This window comes from Danio rerio, chromosome 10 (assembly GCF_049306965.1).
Source record: "Danio rerio strain Tuebingen ecotype United States chromosome 10, GRCz12tu, whole genome shotgun sequence".
In the NCBI taxonomy this organism is placed as follows: domain Eukaryota; kingdom Metazoa; phylum Chordata; class Actinopteri; order Cypriniformes; family Danionidae; genus Danio; species Danio rerio.
The window spans coordinates 3,574,305-3,586,718 of NC_133185.1; the positions used below are offsets into that span (position 1 = coordinate 3,574,305).

The window sequence follows — 12,414 nt, forward strand, 5'->3', positions numbered from 1 at the left end:
TCCACAGAACCACAAGATTTTGACACTCTGCTGATGTCTGTGGAAAACTCACATAAGACAATTGCATCAATGTTATATATATATATGTGTACATATATATATATAAAACATTAATGCAATTGTCTTATGTGAGTTTTCCAGACTTCAGCAGAGTGTCAAAATCTTGTGGTTCTGTGGATCATGTCTATTAAATCTGAGCTTTATTTTGTATTGTCTATTGGATTGTCTATATATACATATATACATATATACATATATATATATATATATATATATATATATATATATATATATATATATATATATATATATATATATATATATATATATATATAATACAAATTATATATAAATGTAAATATATTAATTGTAATATATTTTTGTATTTTACGTACAGTATGTGTGTGTACTTAAACATATATTCATAAATATTCACAGTACACATGTATATATTATGTAAATACACACTTTTACCTTGGATGTGATTAATCGTGATTAATAGTTTGAAAGCACTACTTTATTTTGTGTTCTCTAGGTGGACTGTCCGAGGGCCGAATGCTTTGAGTCACTATCTGCAATGGAGCTAGCAGAACAAATCACCCTGCTGGACCATATTGTGTTCCGGAATATTCCCTATGAGTGAGTGCATACAAACTAGAGCTGAACAATATGTCGTTTGAGCATCGATATCGCATTGGGTGTATCCGCAGTAGTCACATTATATGATTCATTACTAAGTAAATAATAAAGCTATTGTTAAATGTTATACACTTTTTATTATTCATACATTGTTGACCATGTTATTTTACATTTGGTTGTTTAATTGCTGTACTTGAATACTGTTTTATTTATTTATTATAATTTATGCGGTGACTGACACTTTTCTTTGAAATATAGCCGCTTATGTCCATGTCTAACCTGAGTCTTGCACAGTAATTTTGAGAAAGCCATTTATTTTGGAGGCGATTAACTTATCAGTGGAGACATTTTAATAATCTGTGGATATTGGTGGGGACACGTCCCCTTCCATCCATGCTAATTCTACACCATTGAGTTTAATATGTGTTAATTAGAATAAAAACCTTACCATTTCACTAAAGTGCACTATTCTGTGTTTCTGAATGGCTGTATTTACATTTCTGTCGTGCTTCGTCTAGTGCAAACAGCACAATTGCGTGTTGTTAGGACACGGGGTTACAATGTAATCTGCTCACCTAATTTTACATTTGTAATATTTCTATTATTAATCGCTTCATGTGGAACTCTGAATCTGCGTCCCATTTTAGTGCTGCTACTTTCCGCCAGAGGTCAAATTTCAGGTCACAGGCACATGCTTAAAGAGCCTCCATAACTGAATGAATGAATTACGCTGATTTCCACAAAGGCAACTCGAGGTGCTAAAATATAATTGGCTAAACTGGCATTGGGCGGGTTAAAGGGACCAAAACAAAGACAGATGTTCCGGCACGACACATGTTCAAAGCAGAATTTTTGACTTCAGCAATGTGTTTCAGATAAACAAGAATGTTCACTTAGAATGTTTCTGAAATATCTGCAAACATATTATGGGGTTTTTATGCTTTAGAAGAGTCAAAAACTGACATACAGCACCTTTACTCATCCCAGTCAATCTAAATGAATAAAAACTTTCCAAATAGAGCTATTCAAATCATCTGGTGACATTATATTCATATTGAAATTTATTTATACAACAGTTATGTCTGATTCTTGAATCTGGTTGGCTAAAAGCCGTGTGATATTTTGCCAGTAACATCACACAAAGGCCTCTTCACCTCTGTGTATTACTCCGCCCACATACAGCAAGCAATAAGCAGCCTACAGTTTGACAAATATTACTGTTGTTAGACAACTAAATGTACTTTAGAGGCTTTTCTAGTCGAGAATGTAGTTGTTTAGATTGTAACTATACAGTTTATTTGTAAGAATAGTGCCTATTTTAAAATATTTACAATTTCTAAGAGCTCGTCGGCGGCGGTTGACGTTGTCTATTCACAAGATGACGCCAGAACTCCATAATAAGCCCTTGCTCAGTGTGTTCTCTTGAGCGCAAATTAAAAAGGTGAAAAACGGAAGCCTCGTGGTTTTTAAGGTGAACCGGATAGAGTCAATAAGAAGCTGCGAATAAGAAGCTGGATTCAGCCTTGTCCCTCCTTATCGCAAACACAACAGCAGTCTGGAGAGAAGGCTCTGTAGACGGATGGCATTTCATATCACGTTCAGCCTTATCACAGTCGAAGCAGCGCAATATGGCTGTATATCAGCACTGGTGGGATGCTACTTGTGTGATGTTGCTCATATATATATATATATATATATATATATATATATATATATATATATATATATATATATATATATATATTAAAAAGCTGAAAAACGGAAGCCTCGTGGTTTTTAAGGTGAACCGGATAGAGTCAATAAGAAGCTGCAAATAAGAAGCTGGATTCAGCCTTGTCCCTCCTTATCGCAAACACAACAGCAGTCTGGTGAGAAGGCTATATATATATATATATATATATATATATATATATATATATATATATATATATATATATATATATATATATATATAGTGGCAAAACAATATATCGCAATGTCAGATTTTTCCAATATTGTGCAGTCCTAATACAAACAGAGCAAACATCAACACTTGGATCCACACAAATTGTTGTTTGTTTTATATTATGCATTATATTTGATAATGATGTTTGACTTTGCAGGGAGTTTCTTGGTCAAGGCTGGATGAAGATGGACAAAAATGAAAGAACTCCATACATTATGAAGACCAGTCAGCACTTCAATGATGTGAGCACTAATTTAAAAAACTATATATACACCACTACAAAACTTCAACAAAACTTTATATTTATTACAGCGTGTTTCTCTTCATTTTTCCTGTTTATCAAATTTAATTTTATTATTTTATTTAATATTTCTTAGCAACATATAAATTTGGGTGTACTCGTTTTTTTGTTTTGTTTTTTGTTTTTTTACTGTGATCGTGTTATTTTGTGAGATTAGTTCCATTTTTGGCTTTGGTACTCACTAATCTAATATGCACAAATATAATACTATAAAGCATCTTATAGAAAAACTATGAATTTAAAAGAAATATCTATAAGGGGTGTAATCCCAGCAGGCACACAACGTCATAAAACTTTAATATTAGGTAAGATTTAGGGTGTGATGTCAGGTGACCAAAATTCAATGTCCAATCAGCGTCTAAGGAAAACGTTATTTTGACGTTTATTAATGACAAGAAATTATGTTTACAGTTGATTTTAGGTTGTGTTGCAAAGTGACCAAAATCTAACGTTGAATCAACATCTTAAACCAACGTCATATTGGTGTCAAATACTGACATTTATTTATCAAGTATAGCCACCAAAATTCAACGTCTAAAAGACGTTAAAGTGGTTATAACCACACAACGTCAAGCTGTAACATCATTAGATGTTGATATTTGGTTGATTTCAGGTTATGTTGGAAAGTGACCAAAATCCAACGTTGAGCCAACATCTTAAACCAACGTCATATTAACATCAAATACATTTATTTGTCAGGTATGGCAACTACAGTCCAACATCTGATAGACATCATAGTGGTAATGTCCACACAACGCCAAGCTGTGACATCATTAGACGTTGATATTGGGTTATTTTTAGATAGGACGTTAGTCATTGACGTTAACCCGCTTTACATTTCCAAACAGAATGCAACATCCCGACTCCAATCTGACGTCATGTTGACATCCTGTGCCTTCTGGGTTAATTTATGAAGAGCACTGTAATCAGCACACTGATTTAAAAACAAAAAATCTCTTTTCGAGAAGAAAACCATAGTTTTAATATACTAATTTAAGATTGAGAAAGACTATGCATATTAATCACAATGAAAATACCTTATTAATCCCAGTGGGAAATTGCGTTTGTTACAGGTGATACTCAGAAATAGATAAGAAATATAGAATTAAAGATAAAGGTGAAAATAAAAAGAAAATGTATCAAATGAAATCAAGGAAAAGATCCAATATAGACAAGCTTTACAATATACAGTTGAAGTCGGAATTATTACCCCCCCCCCCCCCCCCCATATATATTTTTTCCTCAATTTCCGACTTTCTTTCAGCACATTTCTAATCATAATAGTTTTAATAACTCATTTCTAATAACTGATTCATTCTATCTTTGCCATGATGACAGTTAATAATATTTGATTAGATATTTTTCAAGACACTTCTATACAGCTTAAAGTGACATTTAAAGGCTTAACTAGGTTAAATAGGTTAAAGTTAGGGTAATTAGGCAAGTTATTGTATAACAGTGGTTAGTTCTGTAGACTATGAAAATAAATATTTCTTAAGAGGGCTAATAATATTGAACAAATTAAAAGCTTTTATTCTAGCAGAAATAAAATAATACTCTCTCCAGAAGAAAACAAATATTAGAAATAGATTTGAAAAATTCCTAGCTCTGTTAAACATTTGGGAAATAAACGAAAAAAAATCACAGGAGGGCGAATCATTTTGACGTTAACACTACATGTAATATGCATAATGGCTTCATGTGATTTTCTTGAAGCAGTGTAACTGGGTTGTCTCCACAGATGAGTAATCTGGTAGCTTCTGAGATTATGGCTCATGCAGATGTGAGCTCCAGGGCTGGATCCATTGACAAGTGGCTGGCAGTGGCTGATATCTGCCGCTGTCTCAACAACTACAACGGAGTCTTGGAAATCACATCTGCACTGAACCGCAGCGCCATCTACAGGCTGAAGAAGACATGGGCCAAGGTTTGCAAACAGGTAGGTCTGAAATAAAATAAAAGACTGTGTTTTATTTATTTTTTAAGGGGCTGTTTTGGTCATTTTAATCATCCATGGATTTTTTTTTAATCAGACCAAGGCATTAATGGATAGGCTGCAGAAGATCGTGTCGTCTGAAGGGAGGTTTAAGAACCTGAGGGAAACTCTGAAGAAGTAAGTTCACGTTTGTTACTGCCTTTTTGGTCTTGTTTTACAGTATAATGATCAAACCATTGCTTTATTTATCTGAGAAACAAAAGGTATTAAGAATTACAAAACAAATGTAAAAACGAATCAAAATGCTAAAACGTAGCATGCTAACGTTTCCCTGGCTTTCATTGACTACAGCTGACCTTCCATGACAGCTAATAAACGTAATAACAGGTTTTATTGGGCTTATATATTAATTATATAATATTAAAATAATATTAAACACAATATTTAAATGTTTTTAGCTTGAATTCAATTTTGTAGGACTTTAATAGCCAGTTAGCAACTATGAGAACAGCAATGATAATTTACCTCAGAATAAAAAATAAAAAAACTGAAGTATTTTCTGTTTGAAAGGCTGTGAAGTGCTCTTTCTCCCATGTTTGATAGCTCAAAATAAGTTTTACAAACATTATATTTAGCTTTTCTGTCATCTGTTCTTTTTTAAGTTGTCATTTTGAAGCCAAAGCTATTAAAATGTACATAATCCTGGCATGTTTGTCTTAGTTAACACAGAGTATATACAGGAATCAGAGAGTGAAATTCAATACCTTTTAAGACCTTTTTTAAGACTCTTTCCATACATTTTAAGACCTTATAACTACTTTTTAACCGGAAACATTGGAGATTTTAGCTTACAGTATATTTACTAAATATTAATGGAAGAAGTTCATCCAAACTAAAACATTATTCATATCCTGGCTGAAAAATCCAGCTTAAACCAGCCTAGGCTGGTTGGCTAGTTTTAGCTGGTTGACCAGCCTGGTTTTAGAGGGGTTTTGGCCATTTACAGGCTGGTTTCCAGCTATTTCCAGCCTGGTCTTAGCTGGTCAGGCTGGAAAGTGACCAGCTAAAACCATCTAAAATCAGCTTGTCCATTCTGGTTTAAGCTAGACACAGCTGGTTATGGCTGGGCTTCTGGGAAATGGCTAGAAACCAGCCTGGAAGTGACTAAAACCCCTCTAAAACCAGCCTGGTTGACCAGCTAAAACCAGCCAACCATCCTAGGCTGGTTTAAGCTGGATTTTTCAGCAGGGCTTAAAAATCTATTAAATCTATCTAATTCAGCAGGTTGGCGCCTATAGAACTGCAAAAATAATGGTGTTGCCTTGGTTACTGCAGTAAACAAAGCAGCATTATGTCAAATCTAGTAGGATATCATTGATTTCATAAACACAGCATCCTGATATTCGCAGATTTAATTCAGGCAAACTTTAGCATACAACCATGCATTGCATAATCAAAAATGATATAACATTTAATATCTTGCAAAATAGCATTTAAGACTTTTTAATACTTTTTAAGGGCCTTATATTTTTCTACATTGATTTATCAACTTTTAATTTTTTTTTAAGACCCCTGTAACAGGTACATTCTGGTGACAGCATTTGATTTTAGTCACTGACAGTTGATGAACACGAATAGAATAAAACAAAGCTGAAATTTGTTTTAAAAACAACACGACATCTCGGGCTTGACTATATATATTCATAAGTAGAAACTTGAATTTAAATTGACAAACAAAAATCCCTGATACTCCTTTAGATGGACAAATATATAAAAATTTCATGATATCCCACAAATTCCTTGAGGTGTGGCAAACCTCACATGAAGTGTGATAATAAAATAAGCAGAAATCAAGATTATTTTCTTGCTTTGATAAAAGATTTAGGCTTAACTATAAATTTGTATATACTTTTCTTAATATTTCATGATCAATTTAAGAATATTTAGATAATTGTACTATTTTTATTTACAGAATAATATACACACTATGTGATTTTACACTTGCTACTGTATTTAATCCACAGCTGTAACCCACCGTGTGTGCCCTATCTGGGCATGTACCTGACAGATTTGGCATTTATCGAGGAAGGAACACCCAATTTCACGGAGGAGGGTCTCGTCAACTTCTCTAAAATGAGGATGGTAAGTGCTGGCCTGCTCAAAGTTACTGTAGGACTTCACATGTCAGAATTGTTGAAAGACATCAATAAAGATCGGTCTTTAATTATCCTATTCTATGTTTTTCGCAGATTTCACACATAATACGAGAGATTCGACAGTTTCAGCAGGCGCCCTATAGGATTGAACTGCAACCTAAGGTACAGTGTTAATGTATAGTGTCCTCATGTACACTTTTAACCCTGAAAAACCTGACCTGTATGATAGTAGAAAAGAATATTTTGAAAATTTGGAACATTTAATCAACCATTTGGCAAAAAAAAAAAAGTTTGCATACAGTTGAGTTCAGAATTATTAGCTCCCGTTTATTTTTCCCTGATTTCTGTTTAACGGAGAGCAGATTTTTTCAACACATTTCTAATCAGAATAGTTTAAATATCTCATTTCTAATTGATTTATTTTACCTTTGCCATGATGACAGTAAATAACATTTGACTATACATTTTTCAAGACACTTCTACAGGGTCTCTGCAGATATCATAATGTCAAATTTAAGACCTTTTTAAGACCATTAAGTATTAAATTTAAGACCTATATCGCAATATCAAAAACACGCGAGAGAAAATGTAAAAGCACAAAATTAGGGGTAAAATAAAGTTATTTAAATTTCGCTCTTTCGCATTACAACGCTCCCGACTTATAAAACTGCGCTTGCGACATGTGTCAGTGAAATAACAGCATACTCTGCCAGCCGAAATCATGTCGCGCGCACTTAAAGCGAACTTCCGCAAACACATCGATGACGTCACATTCGCCGCGCGCACTGAGTTTAATATCAGAAAGCTGATTGGCTATTGCAAGTTGACTTTTTTGTAGTTGTAATTCCGCAAATTACAATTGGACTTGTGAAATATAGAACTACAACACCCCAAAAATCTAGCAACAACAACAAAAAGAATTTAAATAAGCATTAGATGTAGCGTTACATGGACATCGCAAAAATAAGACCTGTGCAAAAATATTTAAGACCTAGAACAGCAAATTTAAGACTTTTTAAAGCCATAAATTTCGATTTTTTAATTTAAGACTTTTTAATACTTTTTAAGACCCCGCGGGGACCCTGTTCTATACAGCTTAAAGTTACATTTAAAGGCTTAACTAGGTTAGTTGGGTTAACTAAGCAGGTTAGGGTAATTAGGCAAGTTATTGTATGACAGTGGTTTGTTCTGTAGACAACAAAAAAAAAACATAGCTTGCAGGGGCTAATAATATTGGCGTTAAAATGGTGTTTAAAAAATGTAATCTTCTTTTGTTCTAGCTGAAATAAAACAAATAAGACTTTCTCCAGAAGAAAAAATATTATTTCTACACGCACCGCGTGTATTATGGGGCCTGAGGTGTGTTTACTTACTGATTCACAGTTGATCCGAATGTGGAATCCGATTATGAAAGACTGTTTTTCTCTCAGGTGACACAGTTCCTCCTGGATAAGACCCTTGTAATGGACGAGGACACGCTTTATGAACTATCTCTGAAGATCGAGCCAAGACTTCCACCTGCCAACTAAACACAATGATCATGTTTACACCAGACTCCGATATCCAGAGAGTCAGTTTGTGAGAATCCAAATCTCAAAGTCTGAACCACTTATCCATATATATTCACCTCATTCCAGATGATTGCTGTAAACTCAGGTATTAATGTGCCTTGTTGTAAATGTTATGAAATTTCTTGGTACATATTTATAGGATGGTGCAATTTAATATCAGTTTGATAATCTCTTGATAATGTTTTTTACCTGAAGGCGAAAATATCAGCTCGGTTTTTAAGTCTAATCATGTCTTTAGTATATTAGTGTTCATGTTTGTATGCATACAAATGGGTTTAGATGAAACAATGTCTCACAAATTACTTGTATAAATAGTTTATGAGGATTCTTCATAGACATAATGTATTTTATACTGTAAAAAACGCTATTTACCTCACCCCGACCCCTATATATATATATATATATATATATATATATATATATATATATAATTTTAAGTATTTTGAATTACAAGGACACATGGCATGTCCTCATAAACCACTTTACTAGAGTACAACCCATGTCATCATACAATTTACTTGTACACCAGATAAACAAGCGCATAAACGTCCACACAAACACACATATACTTGTATTCATGGTTAACAGGGGCACTCCATATTTTATACAGTAAAAACTGCCTATAATATTGCACTACCCCACCCCTAACCCACCTGTGGCAAAATTTGAAAATCAAAAAGCTTTGTTAAATATGATTTTTAAGCGTTTTCCATTCGAGGGACCCTCTAAACCACCTTAACAGAGAACAACAAAGTCATACCCATGTCATAATACAACTTCATGTCCCTTTACCTAATATACCTGTACACACACTAGGGTTTACATGAAGCAAGGTCACACACACACGTACTTGTATACATGGTTTACAAGGACACTCCATAATTTATATAGTAAAAACCACTTATAATATTGCACTACACCACCCCTAACCCTAAACCCAACCCACCTGTGGCAAAATTTGAAAACCAAAAATGATTTTTAATAGTGTTGAATTAGAGGGACATTAGGTGTGACCCTCTAAACCACCTTAATAGATAACAACTAAATCATACCCATGTCGTTATACAACTTCATGTCCCTTTAAACCGAATACACCTGTACACACACTAGGGTTAAGATGAAGCAATGTCTCACACACACATTTACTTGTATACATGGTTTACAGGGACACTCCTTATTTTATGTAGTAATAACCACTTATAATATTGCACTACCCCACCCCTAACCCTAAACCCAACCCTCCAGTGGCAATATTTGAAAATCAAAAGACTTTGTTAAATATGATTTTTAATAGTGTTGAATTAGAGGGAAACGAGGTGTAAACCTCCTTAATAGAGAACAACTAAGCCATACCCAAGTCAATATACAACTCTGTGTCCCTGTAAACCTAATATACCTGTACACACACTAGGGTTGTCACGATACTGGAATTCGGTACAAATCGAAACTGAAATAATAATAATAATTTAAAAAAAGTCCATTTCCCGCTAACATTTGAGCGCTGTTGTGCCATTTCTGTTCACACGACCAACAGAAATGACTAGGATTGGCCGTGAAGGTCATCAGTTAACTGAACTCACCGATGTTTACTGAGTGCAACCACAGATACAGGGACGCTGGAGCATTTTAAAGCCCCGATTCATGAGCGGATCACTCATGTCAGCTTATAGACAAACCGGCTGATGGAAGTGACTTTAAAACTCTGTGACCATGTGGGTCAGTCAATCAGTCAGTCAGTCGACAGCGGCCTCTGGTGGATTTACCTGAGAACAGCAGGCGCTCATGGCATTGAGAGAAATTGTAATTATAATTATATAGTCAGATCACACTGCATGTTTTGTTTGTAGGCGTATTTTGATATTTTCAGCATGTGTTTGCATGAATCGCTAGATCATTTTGGATTAACGAGAGCAGTTTCTATTGTTCAAATCATCTGTTTTTCGATACTGCGAGCTCAAACCTTACCGGATTACGTGATGGTAAGGCCAAAGTACTGTAGTACTGACTTATTACCGGATCTGTGTGCCATTATACTGAAACAGCACACTCCATACTACAGTAAAAAATCCAGAATATCTGAAGGTTAATGCAGAGGACACATTTATTGTTCGTTTTTAACATGAGAACGAGTCATTCTCCATTTTACAGTTTATGGTTGTTTCCATAAAATTCACTCTTTTAACATTTTACACCTTCTTAAATGTTCATTTTGAGTCTGTTTTTGTATAAAGATAAATAGATTGTTGTTTTTTTATTTATTCAAGCATATGTCTGTACAGTGCCCTGTTTATTTCATTATTTATACGAGTGTTTATTGAAACTTTGACCTGGAAAACCTAGAGAACTTTATGCCGAGTTCAGACTGCATGGTTTTAGCCCCGATTTTGACTCGCCGACAGGTTTTGAGAAATCAAAGATAGATGCCCGAAATCACAGGTAAATCGGTGCTGGTGCACGCGAGAGACAATCACACAGTATAAACTTTCAAAGAAGCGATCTGAGAGAATCACCGATGAGTCGCCGATGCCTGTGAGATATTTGCCGTGCTGAATATCTGGAGCTCTCGGCGATTCAAATCCTGCCGTGTGGAATGTGTTCTGACTGAAAATAACATCAGCGATCGCCTACAGCCAATGAGAGAGCAGCAAAGATATACTATGTGTTTTTGGCTGTGAGACGTAGTTTGGACGAAGTTGTCAGCGATTCTTCCTACTGTAAAGTCATGCAATGTGAAAGCCCCTGTCGCCGATCCATCTTGCAGTGTAAACAAAGCAGCCCAGATAGTCATGCAGTGTGAAAACACCTGTGACATGACTACTTTGAAAATCCTGCAGTCTGAACTCAGCATTAGGCAGCCCTGCATTGTTGTTCTGCATTTAAATACTCCTCAAGGAGTGACTTTGTCTTTTCATAAACAAATTATTGTCTTTTTTTTTAAACAATAGACAACTTTCTCTGTTCTGTACATCTTTCCATGAAGCTAATAAAACTTTTTGCCTTATCTTCAGTATGCTTGTTTTTAATTATACATTCAAAAGATGAATTATAGCACAAAAAAATCTTACATAAAAGCTTACATAATTATGATCTGCATATGAGTTGTTGACTTGACGTTGCATTTTTACTAAAAGGAAAATTGTCAAATTATTCATAAATACCTTAGGCTTAATTTCACAAGTGGCTATTTTAGTGAATGTAAGTGCTGTGATGATGCGTATGGCTGCATTTCGTCTTTAAAACTAATGCTACAGGGCGGTATGTCGCAGACAACAGCTTCTACTACAGGCTGACTGCTTACCTCCGTATGCTTCCCCAAACCCAAGCAACGATTTACAAAAGCCATCCAGAAAAAGAAAAGCCCTCGTCTGATTTTTACCACGTCTTCAGATTTCACCACATTCTCACCCTGTTATGAACTTGTACACTTTATCGTTTGGATTCTGTTTTTGTCTTACCTGATTTCTGGAACCGCTCTTACCCGGTCGTCGCGGTCAGCTCCTCTCCGCATCTCAACTCCGCGACATAAATGACGAGCTAACTGGGCAAGCTTGTTGCGGCGGGAAAGCCATCCACACGGAGGTAAGCGGTCAGCAGGCGAGCGTGAAAAGAAACGCCGTCACACCGTCCCGTAGTGTTCACTTAAAAAATTAAATGGCATACGTACACTCTGGCTACATAAATCGAGGGTCTCCAGAAACACCTGCGGGACTATGTTTTCAGAATGAGACTGGGTTGGGTTTATTTGCATACAGCGATCTGATTGGTTGATGCTTCCGCCGGCGCTTGAAAAGTTGAGCTAGTTCCAACTTCTGCAGCAAGCAAGGCAGTTCAGCAACGCTTGACATCACCAATTCAAAGTGATTGGG

The 12,414-nt window shown here is 35.2% G+C and overlaps 1 protein-coding gene and 1 long non-coding RNA gene across 3 annotated transcripts in view; one reads left to right on the forward strand and one right to left on the reverse strand.

Annotated features, from left to right (window-relative positions):
* LOC141376286 (uncharacterized) overlaps positions 1-7,734 on the reverse strand; it is a 501,640-nt gene extending 493,906 nt beyond the window's left edge. Inside the window, exon 1 of the long non-coding RNA XR_012386080.1 lies at positions 7,455-7,734. This is a non-coding gene — a long non-coding RNA (uncharacterized lncRNA). The remainder of the gene's footprint in view (positions 1-7,454) is intronic.
* Positions 1-11,549, forward strand: part of rasgrf2a (Ras protein-specific guanine nucleotide-releasing factor 2a) — a 61,250-nt gene extending 49,701 nt beyond the window's left edge. For both annotated transcript variants that reach the window (XM_009305082.5, XM_009305083.5), the window contains 7 exons: positions 536-639; positions 2,742-2,826; positions 4,627-4,824; positions 4,919-4,998; positions 6,846-6,963; positions 7,071-7,139; positions 8,408-11,549. In XM_009305082.5, coding sequence (XP_009303357.1) covers positions 536-639; positions 2,742-2,826; positions 4,627-4,824; positions 4,919-4,998; positions 6,846-6,963; positions 7,071-7,139; positions 8,408-8,506 — 753 coding nt within the window. In that variant the 3' untranslated portion in view covers positions 8,507-11,549. The remainder of the gene's footprint in view (positions 1-535; positions 640-2,741; positions 2,827-4,626; positions 4,825-4,918; positions 4,999-6,845; positions 6,964-7,070; positions 7,140-8,407) is intronic.
* The last annotated feature ends 865 nt before the right edge of the window (positions 11,550-12,414 follow it).